The 26,614-nt window shown below is 38.4% G+C and overlaps 1 protein-coding gene across 1 annotated transcript in view; it reads right to left on the reverse strand.

Moving 5' to 3' along the window:
* Positions 1-26,136, reverse strand: part of LOC128875021 (uncharacterized) — a 114,672-nt gene extending 88,536 nt beyond the window's left edge. Inside the window, exon 1 of the mRNA XM_054120304.1 lies at positions 25,995-26,136. Coding sequence (XP_053976279.1) covers positions 25,995-26,016 — 22 coding nt within the window. The 5' untranslated portion in view covers positions 26,017-26,136. The remainder of the gene's footprint in view (positions 1-25,994) is intronic.
* Between the last annotated feature and the right edge of the window lie 478 nt (positions 26,137-26,614).

Below are 26,614 nucleotides of genomic sequence, written 5' to 3' on the forward strand. Positions count from 1 at the left end.
TTTGGATGAAACTTGGTTTACAGGGATCTTATGGGGTTCTGATTCCAAATCTGAACTCAGAATTTAGAAATTCAAAATGGCGGATCCAACGTAGCAGGACAAAATGCAAAAAGTGACTGGATTTTGGATCTTTACGTGAGTATATACGGTGTTAATAATTCTGTCATACGAATCCCTCTCACGGTTACGTTCTGATTACCCCACCCCATATACCTGCACACCAACGCAGAAACCCCCTTAAATCGGAATCGTGGAAACAAAGAGATCACGTAGGAAGAGAATTAAGCATACACTCGCGTGGTGACATTTTCTTAGAAAGAAGCTAAGAAAAGCATACGCCCAAGTCGCGGTTTTCAAGCCTCTTCCACGTCTCGAGCACGAGAGCTGTAAAAACGTTTCCCGCCGCGTCAAAGAGTCTCAGCCAGCATCCACGCGAGGAAGCCGTCTTCGAGTAATGCGGACAAAGCGAAAACGTCCATAAACTAAAAAGCGTGGGGCAGCTACGACGAGCGAAGGGCTGAGGGAGTTAGAGGAGGAGTGAACGAGAAGCGCGCCCGAAGCGGAGGGGCAAATGATGGTCGAGGAGCGACAAATTCCATGGAAAACGCGCGAAGGGTATATCTCTGCGCACGAAGTTACGCGTGGTGTCTTTTACCTTCGAACAACTCGAGACAATAGGCGTCTACGTATGAATACCAGTCGAGGAGTTCTTGTCGGCGTTCTCGTCGTCATTGTGTACCAGGTACCGCATTGTATCTGTTCCGCGGGCTGAGCGTACGTGCAACATCCTGAGCCTGTGCGCGTGTGCATACGCTAATGGGATACTTTCCACCCCTATACTTTTTCTTCCCTAACGGTGCTGCGTTTCAATGGCATGAAAACGCGACCCTGTGGCGAACCGACCGACGAAGCCGCGGAAACGTCGCAGCTCACGAAAAAACCTGGCTGTTATTTATTTGCTATTAACACGTTGGCATTTCGCCGACCCGCAGATGCGTCGCTCGGATTTTTTTACTTGGATGTGAACGATGGGGTAGTACGTCATTCGTGGCTGTTAATATAGACGCATACGCGAAAGTATTCGGATGTTTAATTAAGGGGCTGGTTCGAAAATAGGCAGTCACGAATTTTGTTCTATGATTGATCTTTTACTTGATTGAGTTACCGATGTAAGAGGAGGCTCATTTAAGATAATTGAGGCTATTAAACTATACTTAAAATTTCACTTAGAACAGAGATATAGCCTAGTCCAGTTACTAGAGTCACCGCGTATATTAGAACCGTTATTTATAACCTCGCTATATTAGAAGCAATATTTACGCGACGCATAAATCCGATACGTTATCGCGCCTTATCAAGCCATCGTGAATCCTGCGATGGCCGGCGTGCGTCTCCCTCGAAACCTCGACCATCATCTCGCTGACTATAAAATGTTCCTGTCGAGTAAAATGCGTCCTTGTCGAGGATCTAGCCCTCGTGGCAAACGCCAAAGAGAAGAGGATGTTCTGGAAGAAGCGATCTGGAGATATCGATTACTTTAGTGAAAATAATTCGAAAACGAGGCACCATCCGACAATTTTTCAAAGGAAATTGTGGTTCAGAATCGTCTCAGCTATCCCCCATTTTGGGTTCTTACACTAATTGTAGGACACCCTGTATATATATTGTCTCATGTTTCAACCCTAATTTAAATTACCCTTACACTCAAATTAAAATGATTTGGTGATTTGGTGGATTGCAATCTTCAAAAAACATCGAAACGAGGTAGTTGTAGTACTTAATACTGTTGCTAAATTGAGAAATAATTATTGTCGTTGTGTTGATCAAATCCTATTAACCTAGGGACGTAATAAAATCAACAGTATGTTAAAAAGTATGTACACCTATTACGAAAGTAGTTACCTACTCTTTGATCATTTTCATGTGTCAGTAATAAGGGCGTTACATGCACATCACCTACATTTTATCGATCTTATCGCGTAATTGTAGGTATATAAATACATTTTACATATTTCCCTGAAATCTTTTATCGCGACATATAATATGAAACAGTGACCGCGCTGGATCGATTCTCTGCAAAGCTTAGAGTAACATTTATGGTATGCACACGAGAACACCGATATTCAAAACTGTGGTCTAGATATGAAATATGAAATTTGAGTACTTTGAAAAATGTATATTTTCAAATGTTCACTCGCTATTTTATCACATTGGAGTATAAATCTTCATAGTAACGATACACACACTTCGACATTTGGTTTTACAATATATATTTTACATTGTACGTGCTCCTTTGGAATGTATGACCGAAGGAAAATTAAAAATTGTATGATTTTTCTTTAAAAATAAATTCTTTCTCTTTATAAACCTTCGCAATAGTAATACGCACACGTTGCTTCCGCATTTGATTTTACAAATCTATGTGCCTCTTTGGAACATGTGACTGAGAGAAAATAAGTAGTTGCACAGTTTTCCTTCATAAACAAATGGTAAGTTCGCCTTGGAAAAGCACAGGATTGATTTCAACATCCAATATATAACATTCAATTAATGTTTACCGCTCATTATTTTCGTTCGACGAGTCATTCGCATAAGAACAACAGCAACCAGTTAGCAGAAACATTAGACACGAAGCAAACAGAGTTCCCTCATCGTTACACGCCCCCGAAGAATTGCACTTCACTCGGACGAGAGGAATTCGGGCGTTCTCGAATCTCGAGTAACAAAAACACCCAGCAAAACACGATCGCTAGCCGTGGAGAGTCCTTGAATAAGCAAACACGAATCGTCGGACAACGAAAATTCTGTCTAGCGTGACTGGGCGAAGAATACTACCGGCGCTGGCTCGAAACACGGAAACGGTTTTCAAAAAAATTCTTCGCGATGCTGAACGGTGAAATGCGCGTCAAGGAAATTCCGGGGCTGGCAAAAGAATTCCACCCCGGATGCACGACGAACCAACATTTTTCATCCCGCCGACAATAAAAGGAGAATGAACGACTTTCTCGCGACGTACCCATATTTTCGCTATCTGGTTTCTATTTCAATAGAAACGTTACTCCGGCTGATAAGCGCAACAGCGATCCCCGAGAAGAAGACGTCGGAGCGTAGTCGCGGAGCGTGTGCTAGCCGTGTTCATTATAAAGAACTGAATGCAGAACGGGACCCGAGGACGGGAGGATGATGCAAAAACGACTGAATCCCCTCGCGAAGTTCCCTTATTAGATTCCAGCGATACGTAAGTCTGCAAGCGTGCCGGCGCTTTGTCGTTGTTTCCGTATGAAACGGCGTCTTTCCGTAGTCGCATGACCCGAGGATTACAGCTGGTTCGCGTGTGCTCGGGTTACCGACGATTTTATTTCGCCTAAGTACTGGACCATGGAATCCACGGAAGAAAGGCAATTACCATTCCTGTTTGTAATCTTCGGGTATTCTTTACTAAAGAATCTTTAATAATTGCGTAACAAAGGAAATGAGATTTTTTTGAAGACAGGGATCGAGAAACATTACTGATCATTTAATATTTAGTTAATATATCGGCATGTATAACGAAGGAAATAAATTGTTTCTTGAAATTCAAGGATCGAGAAACATTAGTGATCAACGATATACTTTTTAATATTTTAGGTACATATGAACTACAAAACAATATTTTATGTATTCACATGTACGAGATCAAAGGCGTTATATTATTAATACATTCGTAACATTGTGAATTTTGTTACAAATCGATTTTTTTTTTTCATACGAAATGACACTCCAAGATTATCGTTTCAAACGATAAATTCAAGAAACCATTGGAATCACTGGAGTTAATAATGTGTAGAAATTAATTTCAGCCTAGACAATAGAAATTACAAAATACGTTTTGAAATATCAATGTTGTAAATATGTAGTGTACAAAATAAAAAGCTTTTCGTAATTTTTTCATAACCAGGAATAGAATTTGGAGTGACATGAATTCAGGTCAGCGGTCGCGAATGTGTGAATCAATTTTTAACGGTTGCGAATATTGTTGATTCCGCGTGATCACTGGGTAATATCTGCGAACGTTCGTGTACCGTTACATGCACGAAAAAAAAAAAAAAAAACGTGTAAAATGATTCGAACGGAACGGTTAATGAGGCGATATCGAAGGATGATAAAGGCCAGCGGTCTGGCTAGATAAGCCATTGATTTTCAAAGGAACCAATCCAGAGGAAACTCGGGAATTTCCAGGGACGTTAAAAATTACGGTAAACTAATGTATTCTTGTTGGAATATCGCCACCCACGAATAACAAAAAGTGTCATCGCGAGACTTCAAATTCGCGAAACGCAATTTCTGAGCGCAAAATCTGAAACACTCTTATTTTATGTTATAACTTTTGCCAATTTCATAATCACAAACGCCTACTTGAATATCGTGTGTCCAGTTCCATTATTCATTCAAAGTTAAAGGTGCATCAACTACAGAGGCTATTAATAAAGTTAAGGTCAATCGACATTATAAGCTTTATTATCGCACTCGTTCTACTCTTTGCTCCGTGCAATAGACTAAAATATTAATTAAAGCGATAATAATAAAAGCTGAGATACGATAAACAAAGAAATTCATTTCATAAATTTATTTATTAAAATGAAATGTTCTTTTACAAAAATTCGATGCTAACTGCTGATAAATTATTCATGAAAAAGAAGGTATTTATATTGTCTCATAAACTACGTCGACAATTGTCATTCTCTAATAAATATACCAAAGAACGTTTGTGTGAATTATTTTGAGAAAGTGGAACAAACGTAAAAGTTCCACGTGTGCGACATTGTCCTTTCGTCGTGTCATCGTTTTGCATTGAACTATAACAAAGAAGGAAGAGAAAAGGTATTTGCGACGAGCTTGGCGAGTTTTCCGCGAGCGTGATTGACCTTTGAATTCTCTTTCGTAGTCAGACACAGGTGCAGTGCCCAAGATTCATCGTAATTACGGAATCGCTAATGAGATAAATCAAAGGAGCCTTCGTACCCCGCGGAACGAATTAATTACTTCAGTTGCGAAGTTACGTGCTCCGCCGACGATCTTACTCGTGATTTCAGCGACTATTCGTCATCAATAAAACTAACGGCAGACATTAATGAGTGTAGTCATTACGTAGAATCAATAACACAACTCGGTTGCTCTACTTTAAGCCGCCTCGCGAAATCAATCGTCCATACGGGATTATTCTACATCGAATATTGAACCAAATACATCACCGGCTTCGTATATCCGAAATGCCAATACGATTAGCATCACCATTAACGTTAAATAGTAACATTCATTGCGGTGCCGATAGTTATGACCTTTTGCGTGAAAGTTCAATGATCGACGCTAGTGGAATGTTTTAGAAAAGCATGTTCTATGGAAACTCAAACAATTATAAAATACGTAGCGTAGAATTCATATTTATTATTAAAAAATAATATAAGCAAACGGTTCAATATTCTTTAAATTTTCTGTATATGATATATCTTTTCTCCACCCTTTTAATTTAATAATTAAATTAGTTCAATTTACATACAATGTTTAGTTTTCAAGCATACTTATATTCTATATTAAATATGTGTATTATATATCTTTTTGCTTGAAAGAACTAGTGGCATCTTCGTATATACACACTATAATTAATAAATTCCATTTACTTGGTAATAATAATGCTCATGTTTTCTGAACATAGATCTCAAACAAAAAGTCGAAAACGTAAATGAATGACTGCTCGTTTAATAGTGCAAGCTTATCATACTTTAATTTATACACACAAGTTCGATCACGAACATTTTGACAAACAAATTGAATCGCGCAATATTAACGCTATCGTAATGATTTCTCTCGTTTATATAATTTAATATCGAAATGTGCATCGATAATGCAAACATACGAGAACGTTTTCGGTAGCCGTTGTAATCAAATACTGAATTATTAATGCAAGATATAATAAATGTAGCCTTCAGTCCAAATCTATGCAATTTATGATATTTTTTAAATTTGCCTGTACGTACAAAAAGATCCTTGTTTATACAAATATAAAAGATACATGTATCGTTTAGAGCACAGAAGGAATAATCAGTGTCTATTTTAATTCAATGGCGTTCTAAATGCCCCAGACCCGCCGTACCAGGAAGATAAGATAACTATATTTGCGATTAGCGTCCATCACGGTTTTTTCGGAATCACCCTTAAGTGAACATATGGCTTCATTGATGCGATATATATGTTTCAAGAAACAACAAACTAAGACAATTTGCACCGTGCAAAAAGTTTACCTAATTTAAATTATTTCTATAAATATATTTAAGACACTAAAATTAGGTATTATTTTCTCCCATAATTCATTATGCAGGACACCGATTAACTAAACAAATAAGTATTATATTTCCAACATTCGGAGCAAGTGCTTCGACCAATTAAATGGGACTTAGACCGCTAATCCCATATTAAATTTGTTTACAAAAAGCAATAACACAAACAATACCCTCGTGCCCGAATATTAATTCGAGCCACTGTGATTACAATTTAGTTCGCGTTACGTTTCGTGTTAGGAATGCTGACACGAGATTATGCGTTCCATTCAAAGTGAATCGAACGAATCCCCGAGATCGGGGATATGATGTCTTATCCCTTTTTATCGCAAGGGTTCCTAAAACCCCTTGAGAACCAATAAAACGGCGCCAGGTCCCTCCGTCGATAAAGTCAAACAGTTTGATGTCCCCGAATGAGATTCTAATTTATTCAGAGCCCAGCACTGGCTGATACGAGCTGTCTTTGCACCTCGTAACATTTCCAGTTACGAGTGATTTACTCCTAGTATCGTTCTTTAGGTTAGTTCTACTCCCCTCTCTATCCTCTAGGATCAAATGAACTACAACCGAATCTTTTCTCCAGAAATTCGTGTTAAAAAAACATCAATTTCCTATAGTAGCATTCAAATGCGCATGTAATATTTAGCGATGCAGTATGTTATTTAAATGTCATACGAAATGAGTATAAGAGTTATCGAATAATGAGTCTAATTTTTGACCTTATTCGACCGTGTAATTTCAATTCGTGTAAACAAAAAAAAAAACAGAATCGAGTGTACATTCTTAACTACTTCATTTCGCTTTTACTTCGTTGTTTTGAAATACGTGGAACTCGGAAAGTTTCAAAGCGAAAAGTTGATTTAAAGATATTAGTTTTTCCCTGGTCGATGCAATATCTGATATTAGTACTTAATCCTCGTTCCTCCGCTTTGCATAAAAAACGTAAATCACGATAGAGATATACTCGTCTTCTTTTTACGGCGTGAACCAATATCACGTATGCGAACGTACGATTTTATGCAAACTGACAAGGAATCGTATTCGAAGCTCGTGTAATCGATAAATTTTTGTCCTCGAGTATAGTCATCAATAACGCGAACAGTATGAAAATACGGGGCTCATATTCTGCTACGATAAATTACACGCGAGGGAGAATTTTTCGAGCTCTCTCTCTCTTTCTTTAATATCGGTCGTTCAACTCGTAAACTAAGACAAATCGATATCGCGGCCCCTGTGTTTCGTGCGAGATAAGACCCTCGAATATCAAGAACTCATCGCGTGAAATACATGAATTCACCACTCGCGGGTTTACTGAACGATACTCTAATTTCAAAGTTACAAAATGCTCGGATCTCATTTTATATTTTTATTCATAAGTGACTTCTGTTAATTATAATATCCGAAGTCACTTTAGACCTACTTCGAGTTTAGGTATTGTCGGGTGTGAATTAGATGAATCTATATATCATAGTATTTTTGTATCATAAGTTATGTTATTTACATTGTTCCTAGTATTAATTATCCGAGGTAATTTTCTCATTTGTTTGATTAAAGCTGACGGGAATCTTGTTTTAGTATCAATATATGCGTTGCACCCCGAAGATTGCGTAACCTTGTTTAGTGGGTTGTAAAACGTTTGATGCGCTTCTTTCGTCGAGGCACAAACATTTCACATAAACGAGCAGTAAATATTCTAAACACTTCCGAAAGGCAGCGCGTATATTGCGGTATTAAGCTTGCGGCCTGTTCCCGTAGAAAATTGTTCAGCTACTTACTCTGAGAATTCAGCTGATAACAGCAAATGTAATTACGAGATTGGGGCATTACAACAATCTTCCAAACTGAAGTAAATCTTGTACCACAGTGTGATTTATTTCTTCCTTCTCGAAATTAATAGACCTGCATACATTTAATAATAAAACGAGTGAGTTCGTATAAATTATGACAATAAATAAATTTTCAAAATGAATGAATTTATATGCATTAAATAATAAATGAGTTTTCATAGCGAATAAGTTAATCGATTTCTTTGTTCTGAGATAAATTGGAAATTTCTTCAAGTAAGAAATAATTCTTTCTGATTCCGTTATTGTTCTTCCTGCATTTAAAAATTAAATTTATGAATATTGTTAATAATAAGCAATGACGGGTTAAAGGAAATTGTATCAGAATTTAACGCAAAGTGAAAATACATCGATGCGTAAAATTCCAATGAATATTTGAAATGACGCTTTTACTTCCACGAATATTGTAAACGCCTACACGAACCTGTAAATTAACCATAACTGTAATTACAAGCTTTCCGTGATGACGTATTTCTGTTAAATTTGTAACGATAATAATACGCAATTAAGCAGAAAATAGATCTCAATTACGAGAAGTCATTGTACTTATCAGCTACCAGAATAATAAAGGTCAAATTTTCAATTCGTTAAAAGTAAATAAATTATACTCAAACGTCGAAGTTTCCAGACCACTTAACCGTATATAATTTTAACTACCCGAGTTAATAGAATGAAAGACACGTACTGTAAGTGCATTAAATATTAATATCATTTATGCATCCTCAATGTCTAGTCTCCGAGGGTATTACTTAATGCCAAATCTTATTGCAATGAAACAGGAAAAAGTAAAATGAGGACATTACAAGACTTTTTAAATTCTAGAAGTAATAATTTCGTTAAATCTGAAATATTGAAATTAATTAATTGTTCGGGAAAGACGAAATCTAGTATTTCATAAGTCGTTACATGGAGTTTCCCACGTATCTATTATTCAAATCAAATCCTGCTTATCCCTCTCAAAAACGAAGCTTCCCACGAAAGAAATTCGTTCCACATTCTCGACTTATTTTTACACGCGAGACATCACCCTCCAACTCTGATCGCGTTTCTCGACCCGCTCCGTCCAATGCTTCCCTTAATGAAAAGGAAATATGCATCGACCAGGCGAAATCTCGGCCACCGTTAAAAAGATTAAAGGCGCAAGAAGAACGGTATAAAATTTTAAAGGGAACCGCGAGGTCCCGTTGAATCGAGGCAATTGGCCATCCGCCTAAATAATTTATATCGTGCAGTACATTTACGCGGAGGAGGCTGGTAATGAGCGGCCCTGTCGGACCAGCACTTAACGGAGTTTCGCTCTCCTGTCCGATAATTCGTTCGATAATATTGTTTTCGCGCGTAATTAACTCCCTGGCTAGCACGTGAACCTGCCGGGCGTCGGTTGCCTTCGTTCAACCCTCTTCTGTCGTGAAATTTTCGATTGCCAGCTGCTCCATAAAACCAATAACCGTCAACATTGTTACCTACATGCACGGCCACGAGAAAATTACCCGCCTCGACGCGGATGGTACCTGGCCAGGGGCGGTGGGAGTATGACGTCGGACGCGTTTCGCGAGATAACGCGAGCAGACGGATCGACGTTCGATAAGAGGAGATAAGAAAACGCTGTTACGCTCTCCACGGCACGATTCGTAAATGGCGTCGACGTTCTCGAGAAAACCTGCGTGCCGGGAGGGAAAATTCGAGAGAAGAGCTCTTGGAAAGTACGCTTACCACTGGGCGAACAGAACGGATCGAGTCTGGTAATAAAAATATCGAGTCGAGCGGAGAGACGTTGCTACGGTACGTCCTGTTTCAGATTCTCTTGGTGGAAACGCTTTTCAACGTTCCGACAAATCGAAGATTAATCGGCTTAAGTAACCTGTTGTGCTGTTTTATCTCGACAAATGCGACTGACACGCGAAGGTGACTAATCCTTTAATGGTTCAGTCCTGGGGCGACGAGGCGATGCAGCGAAATTGTATACGAATGGGATTCTATTTCTCTCGAGTTGAATAGGGTTGACGAGGTATTACATCGTATAATACATCATTTCTAGTGCAAATGGAAATGGAAAATGTGCGAGAAACATATTTTGTTAATATTGGGCTTTGTTCACGAGAAGATAGAGTTACGTTTGTAGGGACTGAGCGAAGTTTAAAGAACGCGTCTGACTATCACTGGTTATTTCTACTTGTGTTGGAATTTTTAGCAACATTGTTGGTGGTGCAGTATTAATTGTTTGATCGTTTGGGGTGTAACTAGTCAAAAAATAGCAGGATACATTGAAAGTGAATAAAGCTATAAGTTTGTCAGTGTAGTACTCACTCGGAACAAGTAGAAATAATTAGGATTAATCGAGCAAGGTCTCTAGGAATATTCAGAGCTGATTTCTTGAAAGGGAAGCCTCGTAATAAAAATTTTCTTTCATAGTTTTTATATACTTTTGTACAAGGAATAACCCTGTGTGCAGTTTTACATTATCCTCATCCAGTTTTTGTTTATAGATAAAGTATATAAATTCTGTAAATGGTATTTATACATTTGTAAATATAGTAGGAATGATTTATATATAAAATATGGGAACGAATATATAGTAAACTATATATATCTAACAATTATATTATTACAATACATTTATAATAAATGAATATAAAGGCACCCAATTAATTTCAACACCTAATATCTATATCTCTTCAGGAAGTCTTGTGCTATGAGTGTCATCCAAATTACCTATTTTTAAAAAATGGAATATCGTTTAAATACTTGGCTAAAACGGTCACATCCAAATATAATCGGAAATGCACCTCGTCTCGGATATCAGCTCGCTGTCAAAATTTGTTAGCAGTAATCCTGATTTCGGTACGTCACGGATTTTCACCTTTTATCGGGAATAAATAGGAGAGGAGGAGACAGTCGGACGAGAGAAAAAAGACAGACGATCGAGAGTGTACGAAGAATAGAAAAAGACAGCAGAGAATCCATACCCTGCTGTCTGGAGGCAGCCAAACTATTGCTGTCTCCGTCTCTCCCCTCCTTCCTTTGGCATCCCATCCCCACCAGGAGTTCAAAGCACCCCATTTATAATGACGATGCCCGTATCCTTAACCAAGGCCGATCCTTCCTGCGGCTACAAACTCCCACAGGATCCTCGTATTGGATTCCTACCCCTCTTCGAAACCCCACGATACCTAGTTATCCGGGTCCGTACGACAGAAAATAGAGACGCATCGTATCGTTTACAAGTGTATGGCCGACTAGACAAGTGCATTCATACTGGAAAGTATTCAAAAAATTGTTGACAATTGAAATTCGCAGGCTCAACTTGCATTCACGTAACAATACTGCAGTAAGTAGAACATACGTGTCTCGAGAACGCGTTAACAGAATTTTGGATCGAAAGTCCCAATTTTGTCATTTCGAGAAGCATTTCTTTCGTAAACATCGAAATTTGATCGAATCAATGATAGTTCCATTAATAAATGGAGCCTATCGAAAGGAAACGTCAACTCGCGTAACAAACAGTAAGAATAATTACATTCGTACCACTTCTGATAGTTACAAGATTCTCCACGGAATTGTAATCTGTAACAAAAACTGCACGACGTGGCTTTAACTGCAGGCTCCTGAAACGGTTTTCAGGTAATGCATATTTATGGTAGGAGCTAAAGTACGTTTTGCGTGCAAGTTTCGTGCCCCGAAGAAAAATGTTCTCGACGCGAAAAACCTAGGCATCCTGCCATTAATCTGCTCTCATAATTGCAGAATTGCACTCGTAAAGATCTCGTCGCAGGTATTATTAACATCGTGAAACTGACTTTCACGTTTTCATGATATTGTTCCAAGGAATATGGTTATCAAATTGAGAAAACAAACGTAAATATCCTTTGAGTGAACAATCATAATCGTAAACTACTCGAGCAAAAGTTTACATCCTTTTTAATATAAATGGATACATTAACTCACTGTAAAAGTTGGAAAAAAATTATTTACTATTTATAGCGACACGCACAGAGCATTGGTACTGGAATAAGAAGAACTTGCAACGTCCAAGAAAGATGAATAAAAGTTTTATCGATAAATTAATAAAAGATAATTTTGCTATTTTCATCGACACCTGGGAACCAATATTAATTACCTTGTCGATGTAAGGACCTCAGAAATGTCACCTTCAATTCTACTTAGCTCGAAAACGAGTGGTCATATATGCTCAAAAGGGCAGCACTTCTTAAAAGGACTCGTCAACGCCTACAACTTGTGATGTGACTCATTAAAAAGCGTGTTTTCACTTCTAGTCTTTTCCTCGTTAGAGATCTTAAATCTGTGTCCTACATCACCCAGAAAAGTCCACGATACTACACCACAGATATAATACGTTACAGAAAATATTTTGATACAGAAGATATTTTGCTTTTTTTTTCATGAAAAATCCTAAAAATCTCGTTCGTATGGAAACGGTGTTTAGGAGTTTGTTTTTTTAATAAAATGCAAACGATATGAAACGTGTCCAACTTTTTCATTTTAAATGAAAGTGCACGTGATTATAATTAAACGTGAAACCCCAACCACGCTGACAGGCGTATTCAGTTATTAAAAAACAAAATCCTGGAGCCCTTTTGGGAAAACCATATTTAATATACGCGCGAGACGTTTATACCAGACATTCTGTACCGTCTGAAAAACATTCCCAACCATCTCAACTATATTAGCATTTCCTTCGTTCTCCATAGTGGTGTAACCTCTTGACACGGCAGCCAAGCGTTCGGCGAATGCACATTATGCATTTTAAAATGTCGGGAATGGGGCACGTCGCGTGTTGGCGAGCCCGAAAAGCCGGAATTTCCAAGTTTCATCGAACCACCTGTCGTACACCTACACGGTATTAACTGCTGGTCGATTTAGAGCGCATACCTTTTCGGCGCTATCCTAATATATCGGCGTCGGGGCGCCGGTGTAGGGACACAAAGTGCCAACGGTAGCTTAGATCAAAGCGTTCCTAAAGTTCATTCCGGACGAGTCCACAGCATATCGTCGAGCCAGCGGATAGTTTTCGTCGAAGACAAGCACGATCCCTACGACGGAGACCCTTTACACAACGATGGCCATGGTAGATCGTTATTTTTTCGTAGGCACAGTGTGACGAGTTTGTGTCAATTTTTAATTTAATCAATTTTCTGTATTTAAAATTCTTTTCCTTGGACGAATTTTTTTGAATTGAATGCCTTCATTTTTATTTCTTGAAACTAAACATTTGATGAAAAAACTACAAACATGTGAACAACTACAAACATGTGAACAACTACAACTCAACGATAATCTTTATTGAAAATAATTTTTACGTTTACATTGGATACATGGTATTTGTTAAAAATAGAATTCAAATTTCATGGTAAATATTTTTCGTAAAAAACACTCGAAACCACTGAAAATAATCAACCCTTATATCGTAAGTCTACATTTAATGTTCTAGTGTTATCGTTGCAAAATATCGTGGATGGAAATAACCGTGTGTTAACCTTCGAGCGCAAGCAATAATTAAATGTAGAAGCTTCGCTTCAGCAATAGGTAAACATTACATCTACTTCTCGTGATCAACTTCCATGACGTCATTACGGTCGTTTGACGTCAGTACTATGTCAGTTAAAAACGTAATCTGATGAAGAAAGCAATTTCTTTAATTATATGAATTTTTATCGAAGTACTGTACATACTTCATTCGCTCCAATTCCCTTTCAATTAATTCATCTGTCGATACGATATATTGTTTCATTTATTTAAGAATATACTGGGTCAAAATACCTGCTTATTGTAATTATTAAACTTTATTTTTTATTTACTCCAACCATTTAATGCTGTCATTTCAATAAAATTTCATCTTCCATACTAAACAGTTTATATCGAGTTTCTTCCTATATATCAGTGCCAATATCGCGTACACGGACAACTAATTCAGTGAAAATACTCGAATTATTTTTCAGAGCAGGGAAATACCGTTACACTCCGTTTAAAGTGCCGTCTTCGAGCTACTCACGCCGAAGGAAACAATCGAATTGGGTGGAGTGTCTCGCCTTAGAGAGCTCGAGAGAAAATGCCCGGAAAATATCGTTCGCGAACGAAGACAAGATCTACCTTCGTTTGCGAACGGTAACTATGGGATGGTTTCCGTGCTCGATAACGTTTCCTATTCTCATTCTAAAGGAAACTTACCAGTCGACTGTATTCTCCAACCACCCACACACGCGCGCTCGGTACCGCAACTGACGTTCGTGTACGCGCCACTTTAAGCAGCGCAGGATACCGCAAATCACCTACGGAAATTCTCACCTGAGCAGTCCAAGTGGAAACAGCTTCGAGAAGAAATAAAAGAAACAGAATAACGAGATGTGGGAGGCATCGAAGAGGCATTACTCCGCGAGGCGAAGATTCTATCAAGGGAAATTCACGGAATCGAAACGTTTACAGTCGCGTATAACTCGCATGCAAATGCAATTTCATATCCCCTGTTATGGCTCGCATTGTCTAGAACGCGCGGAATTAAATTCTTCAGTAAATAGCAAGGATATCGGGTATCGAAGATATCTCTGGTCGTTACTCGACAAAGAGTCCAGGTCTTCGTGTATTTTAACGAGCAATCTTTCTCGTTAATCGCTTTCCAGTTCGAAATTTCTTGCCTCGCGACTCGTCGGGGCGAATATAAACGAAGAGCACGAATTTATTTGAATTGCCAATGAATACGCAACAATGGTTTCAATTTTTTCTTTATTTTTTATTCAGAGCTGTTGTCTCGTTAAACGCTAATAATCCCGAGCATTTAAAGTAGCAGCGTAAACGAACGTTTTTCCCTAAAACTCGATCGTTTTCATTCAGACGGAATATCACGACAGAACAATGGAACGTACGCATTTTCATTCATGAATCACTCCGCGTACTCTTCCGTTTTCGAAAACGTGCAACGTATGAGTTTCGACTTTATTTTTAAGTCTTTTAGGCGGAACGTTACTCTACACAGAGAATTAAATGTAAAGTGTGGTGGTAAAAAATGATATTGTACAATATTTAAAGAGTCTACGAAAATACAGATATGAAAGCATAAAATTTATACGAAGCGAAAATTCCAGGAAGAAGTCGAAGGAAGTAATAATTTATTCATTCGAGCTCCATGCTTGTCGAACATCCAAATATACTTCCCTCTCTTCTCCTGGAAATAGAAATAACGAGAAAAATATCTTATCTCAACAAGAGATTACTTTTCATTTCCCTAATTTTCTTTAGCTTTTGCATAATATTATGTAATATTTTATTCTGATAATGATGTTTCAAATGTCTATTATTCTTACAGAGCGGAAGCTTTAATCGTTAAATTTACTTGACTGCTTTCTGAAATTTCGTCGTCTCTAATTTAGCTAGCAAAATTTCCCAAATGAAAAATCAATACATATTCAAAGAGTAACGTATAAAATACATTTAGATAATGAAAAAACCAAATAAATTCCGTTGGTGGATTTTTTCATAGGATTCGAAACACGTGAATTTTCAATGGTCTTGGTTGACAAGGGGCAGCCGTGAATATTAAATTCGACGAATGCCTCCGGATTAACAATGTCGGCTCGCTATTAATCAAGACGCACCCCGAACGTTTATGGATGACGGTGTACGTATTTCGGTTCTTCCACGGTAACGATTCTGCGTGGCGTCAGGCCGAAATAAAGTTTGGTCGGGGCTTTGCGAGTGTAAAATAGATTGTCCTCGTTATTGTAGGCGATGCATCTCCATTAACGATGACACATTTCCACGACATGGTGAAAAACGCGGGCGTTCAAATGCAACGTTGTTCCCTTTCTAAGTGCGAGTTGCAAAAAGTAGGTCTCTGGCGGAGAGACATTGTCATTGAAAATATTATACGCAGTGAATGGGGGGCGGGGGGCCGGGGGGGGAGAGAGAGAGAGAGAGAGAAAAAGCTCAAGCGGAGGATTTGCAAGCGCGAATCCTTTGAGTGTACAACAAAGGAGAAGGGGGCGGGGGAGGGGGGAGGGAGGGAGGGGGGGGGGGAGAAAAATGAAGCGTGAATAAAAAAGAAGAAGGAGGAATATAATAGTTTGAGTAAACATTAGCCGGACTCTTCTCGAGCGTTTCTTACATTTTCATTCGATTCGCTCGATTCCGTATACCGTCCAACAAATTGCCCATATATCTCGTGCAAAATTTATCATCGGACGACGCTTTAACCTTTCCATCTCAATGCCATTACACGATGACGTATTATACCTTCGTGGAAACCTAGACAAAATGGAAATGAGGAATCTATCTATAATGAAACTACATATCAGTGATTTTTTTGAAATGTATATTACAATGCACACCAGGTCTGAAGGGGTTAATAATATTACAAACGACAAAGTGGAGCAAAATGTATCGTCCAGGGTAATGGAAACACTGGAAAAACAACTCAGCTATCACCATTTAAATGAACCTGTTAATTATTTTTTTTTTTTTTTTTAATAATGTACATTACAATGTACACGAGGTCAGAATGCAAAATGTATGTTAACATCCAATTCAAACACGGGGAAACCAACATTTCGTATGCACCAACCTGATGGACTAATAATGCTCCACCGTCGTTAGGTCAAAAATCCGCGTCATCAATATCACACGGTCGTCTATGCGCGAATGCTTCGTGGACAATGGTTGCCTCGTGTGATTCTGCCGAACAAGGCTTCCAAACCAAATATTAACGACGCCTTGACAATGATACGCTCACGTAATCTGTTAAATATACATAGTGGCATAACGCAGAGGTTTGGGTAAATAGAAGATCGAGCCGCAGACGAAAGCTCAAAGCGTAAAGAATGCAATACGCGCGAAGCACCGAACAATCCATTATAAACCTAGTCTGTTTCCGTCAATAACATGTCGTTGCTCTGGGAACTGTTTCCATTCTGTTTCTCGCACCCCCTCCCGCGAGATTTCACGACGTTGGCCGCATTGTTAAGCGAACGGCGTTCTTTGTGACGATAACGTGCCAGAAATTTCGCACTCCCGCGTTCGCGAATATAAATTAACGCGGCGCGCGTTCGCGCGCCCGCGAACCCACTGTTCCCCCAAGAAAATGTTCTCGAATGTCCCATTTTCTTCACTTTCATTTTTATAATAACTCGCGAGGCACACGTAATCAGAAGTGCCGTGAAAGCATTCCTTTATTAGTCTCGTTTCCCTCGACGTATTTGGATTTCGAGGTGACCTGAATAACCTGCGTCACCGCCCGGCTCAAAAATATACACCTAAAAATAGTCCAATCATGATCCTTCCAATCCGAATCGAAACCGTCCGATGTTTATGTCGTTTCCTCGTCGATCTCGTCGATGATCTTTTCCGACAACAAACAACGATCCGTACGCTCCTCCGCTCAGCGAGACGATATCTTCGCGAGTGGAATAGCAAAGAGCCGAGACGTCGACGGTTTTTCGTCGAATCAGACGACCTATTTCTATCGTCAATACACCAGAGGCGAATAAATAAAGCTGCGAGTCCGAACTGTAGTCGCCCACCGATAAATAACACGGCAACATAAATTCTTGTTACATTTAAATTTCATCCGTGTAATCTCCGGAACTGCAAATCCTGAAGGATTTTCCGATTAATCTTGCTCGAGTTCTCGGCACTGGTTTCCCATCAATTCCAAGAGAATCGACGCCGGGGATAAAAGATCGGTACGCGCGTACGGACGGTCTCGTTGGATTTTTCATGTTTCGGAAGAAATCATCGGTTATGAAAGCGCAGTTGCCTCGGAATGCATTGGGTTGTGGAGAAAGTTCGTGCAGACTCTTGAGGAAAATTCAGAAGGCAACATATTTGAATTTTCATATATATTTATTGAATTACATGCAGTCAGTCTCATAAATATTCTGCGTACCCTCCATGTCTGTTGAAGAATATGTACATGGATAAACTTTACGTTTGTATGTATCAAATGAAAAATTTATTTGGAAACATGAAACCTGTCATTTAATTTAAACAAATTCCTTCAATAATCACAGAGGGTATGAATATTGATGGGACTGACTGTAGGTATTATTTCGTTCCACAATCTTTAACTATCTTTCTCAGATTTTTCAAAGTATCAAGGATCCCATCGTGAAACGAATTTTGAAATATACTATACACTAGCTGTACAAGACCACAAGGAGCCAAATTGGTCGACCTCATTTTCTGAGAATATTTCAATATAAATATTAAAATACAATATGGAACCTATGTTTACAAGCCAAATGTTCTCTACTACTTGTTACACAGAGTAGATGGATTTGGCTTCTGAAAAGCTTCTGTATTAGTGAGGAAATTTCAATATGTAAGGAAAAGAACGTCCATCACTTGTGTATTCACCTAAATTACAGTTGAGATCACAGAGCCAGTAGAGCAATCATATTGCAATTTTCGGCCAGACTACCAAAGGGTTAAGCTACTTCGGTTGCCACCGACTCGGTCATTAACTCGGCTACGGAAGTATTTCGATACACGCTAGAGCACATCGGCATCGACATTACCATAAATCAAACATCTGGCAAGTTATTACCCGTCTTCTAGACTGACAGGCAAAGGAAGATCTAGGTGGAGCTAGGACCCGAGGATCCTCCCTGTCAGCCAATGTATGCACAGAGGTTTACGTCCCCCGTAGGATCTGCTAGCTATATCACCGACTGTACTTTTATACCTCACTCTTAAATCTCACTTCTTCAAAGAATATTTGAATAATCACCTTATGCTTCGAAACTCGACTAAAATTAATTTCTATGAATTAATCAAATATTTGTGATGCATTATTTCAGCAATTGTTACGCCTTTTTAGATAGGTACAATAACATGGACAAGAAAGAATTTATAAGATGTTATTTTAAAACCATAAAATGGGGATGATTTATTACGAAATAGATTCTTTTGTCCATTAATTTCATCTTGTTGCGTCTTCGTGAGACTTTCTTGGCAAGAACTTTGTCGGTGAAGTTAGGTGAAGTATCTAATCAGCATAGTGATGACTTCAAAGATCTCGAGTCCTAATCCCCCTGCCTATGCTCCACTTCTAACACTTCCACGTACACTTAAATTTACATTCAAGCTTCGTTTGTGGTTCGCCACTGAGACGTCGACAATAACCATGTAGTTATTTCATTCAGGCTACTGGAGGGTGGAGTTATGGAAAATTATATGAATGAACCTACCATTCCTTCACAAACTATATTTATGAAAGTTACGTGAGCCTTTTCAGAAGCTACATTGTTCAACTTCACTGACTGGTATACTTCGTTTTAAGAAACAAAGTTTATGCAATACTTACAACATGAACTTCTCTGCTGTTCATAGCATTCGATCAGTTCAACTTCCAAGAGGCTCAGCAATCAACAAATTTCAACATCCAAGAAGGAAGCATCACCTGCAGTCAGTTCCATATGTAAGCATACCCTCCATGTCTATCAAAGACATTTGTCTAAATGACAGGTTCGGTGTTTCCAAATAAATGTTCCATTATAAATATATACGTGTGCAAAGTGTATTCACGTGTATAACTATAATATACACCTAAACTACCATTAAAGTAAGGACGACTCCACCATATAATAATTTCCAGTCAGACAACCAAAGGGTTGAGCAACCTTCGGGTCACTTCTCTGCTATTCATAGCTTCCAAGGTTCAACTTCCAAGGTTCTCATCAGTCTAAATGTCAACATCTAAGAAGAAAACATCACCTATGCCCCCTGATATCAACCTAAACTACCATCGAGGTAAGGACGACTCTACCATATAATAATGTCCAGTTAGACAATCGAAGGGAGCTACCATCAGGTGCAACCCTTCCTCGCTACCTAGTCATCGGATCTACCAGCGAGTAAGTATCTCAATACACGCTACATTACCATAAATCAAACGATTGGGGAAAGCTGTAACTCGCGTTCGAGTCTGACAGGTAAAAGAAGATCTAGGTGGAGCTGCATACCGAAGATCGTCCCCGTCGGCCAATGTATGCAGAGAAGTTTACGTTCCCGTAGCACCTCGTAGCTACGTCGCTTGGCCGGGCGAGCGAGAGGAGAGCGGAGTTGCGTGGTCGTGATGGCAGCGTCGGTGGAGGATACGAGGATGTGAAGGGGGTGGAAGAGCAGTAGTAGGGCCGGTAGGTGAACCGTAGAACCGGATGGCGGTGGGTGGATTGGTGGTGGTTGAAGAAGGGAATGACCCCGTGTACCGGGGTCAACCGTTGCACTATGCTCTCCTCTTTCTCCTCTCTCGCTGTCCCGTACCCATAGACGAACACTCATACGCTTTGTTATCAGTGTATACCGACTGCGTGCTGTCGGAGAAACGCTACCACCTGAGTACACCGATACGCGGCCAGTGCACGTGCGTCTACGTGACTACAGGAAGACTTCGGGGCTGGACGATATTTATGGTCAGATATGGGACAGAGATAAAAGAACCATCGAGAATTACACTGCGTTACCCCGGTTGGTCAATACCTCCTTAGCGCTCGGCTCCGTTTCCGTTCGCGGAAAAAGATTGCCCGGGATGGCTCCTTACAGGCACGGCGTTACAGCATTGATTTTTCCACGAAACGCGCGACGGACAGAGAAATTCATCGACCGCGGTCGATTGCTTCCGCGCTTGACATCTGCCTCGAATCGAGGGACTGTTATCGTACGCGCCGAAGTAAGGTCTTTTCATTTATTTCATACGCAATTGTGGAATGTCAATGATTTTGTATATAATAGTAGGCATGCTAAACTAACGATATAAAAGTGCATTGTTTAATTTTAACACGTTATCCATTTATTAGTGACAGAGCTTGTACCGAATAACGAAATTTATTACTTTTGGTGGCAAGCTGTTGAAGAAAATAAATTTGGATGATATTCGTGAATATAGTCTAGTTAGAAAAATAAGTACCATAAGACTATATACTTAGCAATTGTCTCGAAACAAAATTTTAACCTTGTGGAGATTTTCACGAGTATTAGCTTGCCGATCGACTTGTTAATAATTTCTTTTATTATTACGGCCACATATTTGGTCTTTTAGGTATGGGAGCAATTAATTACACGTACTCTATTTCTTTTATGAACAAAATTAAAATGGCAATAGAATTTATATAATTTCTTCTGATGAAATTTTTGAAAAGATTAAATGCACTCGCAGCCCTCAGCTTCGACAGTATAGAAATTAAAATTGCTACGCAATCTAAATGTACCATAAAAGATTTACAATCGCGAGTAATAAAATATTTATACTTCCACTGCGGAACATTTGATTACCTGCTGGAATAAAGTAATTTCCTAACGTGAAATATGAATTGTCTCGTACGATATGAGGAATCGATTTGTGTATAAGAAAATTTATGATTCCATTTGAAAGTAACTGCAAGTACCCTATTGCATCAATTTTTAGTCTCTTCTCTTGGAAAAGAACTGCAGCTTACCCCAGTTTCTAGAATCACCCTGCATTGTAAGATCTGAATGGGTACTACTCTAAATCAGTGCCTTCTTAAACTATGAGTCCTCTCAGGGAGTCTCCCTTAAAATTCTTTGAGTCTTCAAACAGTCCTGAAACGTATATTCTTATTATTCCGGAATATCAAAGTAATTCTGTAGAAATTTGTGTTTAAAAAAATATATAAGGATCACTCTTCTGAATTAGATTAGATGGGTTTTAAAATTGTTGTCATCAAATTCAAGGTCGATAATAACTTTGTCTTGTGAAAAGGTGTGAAATCTCTATTCTAAATAGATTATGCAAAGTGACAGGTAAAATAAGATAGATCACCCAGCCTTTTCTACAATATGTCATCATAAAATTGTACCTTGTCTCGTTATAAAAAATAATGTCGTTCAATAAAATAGTAAGAGTATTTCTAGATGTAAAATTTTATTGAATTTATTTTCAGCGCGAGTCTTTAAATAGCGAAGGCGACGAAAATGTTGAATTTAAATCTTCGAAAAATATCTTTTAAGACAGTATCCAAGCTTTGTTCACCTTTTACTGGGCAATGGTCATGGAATGTTTTGTGCGAAGATATAAATGCAAGCAAAGGCTCGCCGTATATTCGAAAAGATACATTAGAGAGTATCGGCGATGGTCAATGGCCGAGGCTGAGTAACCCAGAAAGATCTTTTCAAGTAACTCTTCTCTCGGTGGTTTATACTACTGGGTTAAATCGTTCAATAACCGGACCACGCGAGCCCGAACACAAAAGTCGGAATAGAGAGAAAATCCCAGATATTTCGCCTGTGAAGTTAGCGCGACCATACATATCGAGAAATGAAGTACGTTTATACATCGAAAGGAAAATAAAGAAACACCGGTATCTTCGAGTTCCACTCCATGAACAGGATTCCAGGCCATCGACCTCCGCTTCGGAATTTCAAATTTCGAATTCGGTACGAACCAGACGCGAACGCGATAGGATGAATTCTTGATCGGATAAGGTCGCCAGGATTAATCAAGCAAAGGAAACGAGATTCATAACTAATGGAAAGATTAGCTACCGATTAGCCTCCGTTTGACGAGTAATCGCGCACGGATACAGACTCAGGCATTTACTTGCAAAAATAGACGGTTAACCCGATCGCGCCACTCGATATGAATGAAAATATCGCGCCGACCCTTAACACTATTCCTAGTTCTCTCTATCCCCCGTCTTCCAATGGTTTTCCGATAAAAAGGACAACCCATCCAGGGAGTACGAACGCTCGTTGTCCGAAACGTAATTTCTAACTTTGCTCATTTTGGTCATTCCTATCGTGGGAACGTCCGCGCGTGTAATTTAAAGTTCAGGAATAATCCGGCTATAATAAATTGGCTAGCGTTGTTAAATAAAAGTAACTACGGCCGAGACAAAGGTAAAGTACGAGAATCGTTACGAAATTTCAACGGCTTTATAAACAACCGTTCCACCCTTACATTCGCTTGTTTGCGACGAAAATGTCCTCGCTAACGGAACAAATTTGTTTGCCGTGTCTTTTTCGAACGTTGGAAAGCGCTCACTGGTATCTGGATGTGTGATCTGTTCACGCGAGAGATGTTTTTTCCTAGTAAAATCTATTCGTGGAATACAACAGAGGAAATAAGAATAAGCGAAAGTAACAAAGCTTGGAGAATATTGCAAGTTGCTGGATTAATTATACACTGACATATAAATGTAAGTAAAAATTATTTTCCGTGAATTGTGGTCCGCGTTGTGAAAATAACCTGACGTATTTGTTGCATTCGTTTTACAAAGGAAGGATTTCTGTGATATTCTAAGCCTTTTCAAGCAAAATGATCCACTGTAATGTAACATAGAGAAAAAACCATCTTGGACACGTGAAAATCTATATTCGACAATATTTTTTGGAGCACAGTTGACTTAGTAGAATATCTAGTAACTGTGATTTATTATAGATACAACAATGAAAGAATAATTTAGATTTGGATTTTGTAAATAAAATAGCGATGTTGGAGTAATTGCACGACGAGAATTCAAAGAGAATTGTAACGCTGCACGATCTTATCGAATTTGCAATAAAAGATATTTTGTTGTTTATTCTGTACGTGGAAGGTAGAGACTGTGAAATGCATGTCAAGTACCGCTGCAGGTGCGACTCGCAAAAAAGGCAGGAAAATGGCAGAACTGCAGAAGGAAATGCCAGTTATAAAAACTGAAAATGCAAATTTACCAACAACGTGAACCAGAGTCCAGACTTTTATATAATAAACAACAGCCGCGCAAAATTGGAGGAAAGAAAATTTATAAGAGTATATAATTTGTTTAATTCCTATGCGATCGAATAAGGAAGTACGCTAAATTTATATTTTCTGTCGAGACAAGGAAATTAAGCTCAAGCTTATTAAAAAATTAAGGAACTATGAATTCTCTTTAAATTTCTTTTCTAATTTTTGCTTCTGTTATGTAATATTCTGTTTGAAAGTTCTGTTATGTAACAACGTTTTAGTAAACTTCCTTATACAAGCGAAATTGGTACTTCTAAAAGGATTTTTACTAGGGTTGCAACATTTTTTATATGGGAGACGTTGGCTGAAAGTAACAAGGTTAAATATTCATAAATAAGCTTATATACAGATAAAAGGATGATGATTCTGCATTCTTTAGAAGCTACACATCATTTAAAGGTTTATTCATTACATTTATTTTATAAGCAAACGTAGCTCGATATTTGTACCTGTTTTATTCTATATATTGAACGTTTTTCATACTCTTCGAAATTAATAATCGATTCGATTCGATCTAATTATTATTTTCAATAGAAACTTTTTTTGCCTAAAAGGAATAAACATCTTTGTAAAACTAATTGTAACAAAAATAGCTCGTTCGAGACTGCGAAATTATCGTCCATTAGCAATTCTCGTCAGAAATAGTGTAAGCTTTCTCAAAGCAGGATCTAGATTGCAAACAAATAAAGGAAGAAAGTGGTGGAAATAAGCTATACTAACTGATACCCCAGAGAAAAGTTTGCTATGTTTGGAGCAGACAAGGAATAAAAGGCGAACGAAAGCTTCTGTGAAAACAAAGCCAAAGGAAAAGTTAGAGAACGATGTGTCACTGATGATGCAAAAGGAAACGAATCCGAAATAAAAGAATCCTTCCTGATCTGCTATGAATCATACAATTTCAACGTTACTAAAGAAAAATGGATGCAGTGTATCGCATGCAAGCTATAGACACCTTAATCGTTGAAAACTTAAAATATTATTTGTCTGTCGAAATTAGAATTGGAATTATAGTGTTCCAATCATATACATTAATGTAACTATAAAAGAAAGAGAATAATTAATATTATTTCTATATATAAAGGAAGGAAAACTTAATATTTAATTACTTTACTACTCCTTCCTACTATAAGAACTAAATCGAAATTATAATTCGTTACATTCACCCCTATTCTTTCGCATCGATCGTCGTTCACAAACGATAATTAAGAAAGTCAGATATTCTACTTGTTGAAAAATACGAATAAGAATCCAAGGGTTAAAAATGTGGACAATCTCGTTGAAAAAGCCTCGCGAATAATTTAATCCAGGAAAAGATGACCTACTCGAGCCGGCGTCCTCGTATCCACGGAAAAGGAAAAGAGTTACGACCTACCCCATTCAATGTTACAACTCACCCCAACGAAGGGGTCAGAAGTAACACAATTTCTTCGTCACAAATTTCCTCACAAAAAGAAGAATCGTTGGTCCACTATAACGATAAAATCTTCAATGGCGTATTTGCTCAAAACCTTTCCACTCCAATTTACAAGGAGTGGTCTGAGGAGGAGATTTACGATTCTGTTTTTTAATAAAACACGGATGTCATGAAATTCGATTTTCCTATTTTAAATAAAAGAATACGCTGATTACATAAAAATGATGTCGATTAACACGTTGACTGCTAGTCTAATACTGTTGATAATTTCTACTGTGATTAAATTTTGTTTACAGCCTTTTGGAAACTACATAATCAAATATCTATTGTGGTATTTATAATTTGTAACTTCGTCGAAATTCAAGGATTTCGTTAAAATTTATTTTCTCCGACACTTAACATTCAGAATTAATTTTTTTAGTTTTTCAGTAAAAATCACAACGATTAGATTAAAGCTGATCAAGTCAGAAAGAATGTAATTTCTGCATTTTTAAACCTGCTTATACAGAAACGAACAAAAGAAACAGAATTAAATCCAGAATAAAAAATGCAAAGAATCTCGTAGAGAGCGTCGCGATTAATTCGATCCATGAAAAAGGTGACCTATTCTGTTTCGTCGCCTCGAGCCGGCGTCCCCGAACAACTGGACGAAAAAAAAAACCAGCGAAATAATAAGGGTAAATTCTCACCCGTGACGCCGAGCAGCGACATGTTCGAAGATCTTCGGGTAGATCGGCTTAACGCTGAAAGTTTCGCTTAATTGGCCGAGCGGCACTTGACGCGTCGTGGAGATCCGTAGGAAAGTGATGCAGCTATATAACGAGACACGCCGGATCGAAGGAGCACACTCGCGTATACGACGTACAATCCCCTTTCCGCACCGATATTACTATTTTCTTTCGCACTGTGCGCCTGGGTACCACGTACAACGTGTGAATAGCGGGGGTGGAAACACGCGTGTGTTTATACGTGCATATATGTACTCGTATATATATATATATATATATGTATGTGTGTATATAATACGTATGTATATATATGTAAATATTACAGAGTAAGTGAAAGAGAAGGAGATAGAGACAAACAGACAACAGACAGACAGACAAACAGATAGAGAAAGATACAATATGTATATATGTGTGTGGAGAGAGTGTGAGTGTGTGTGTGTGTCGCGATATGGCGCTACACGGAATCGAAATTTCAGGGCAGGAGTACAAATGCAACGGGCAGTCGATATCACACTTCTCCCGTTCTTTTGTTCTGCTTTTTTTTTTTTATCCTATACTCGTGTGTACGTATGTATGCACGT

This window comes from Hylaeus volcanicus, chromosome 4, assembly GCF_026283585.1.
Source record: "Hylaeus volcanicus isolate JK05 chromosome 4, UHH_iyHylVolc1.0_haploid, whole genome shotgun sequence".
NCBI lineage: Eukaryota > Metazoa > Arthropoda > Insecta > Hymenoptera > Colletidae > Hylaeus > Hylaeus volcanicus.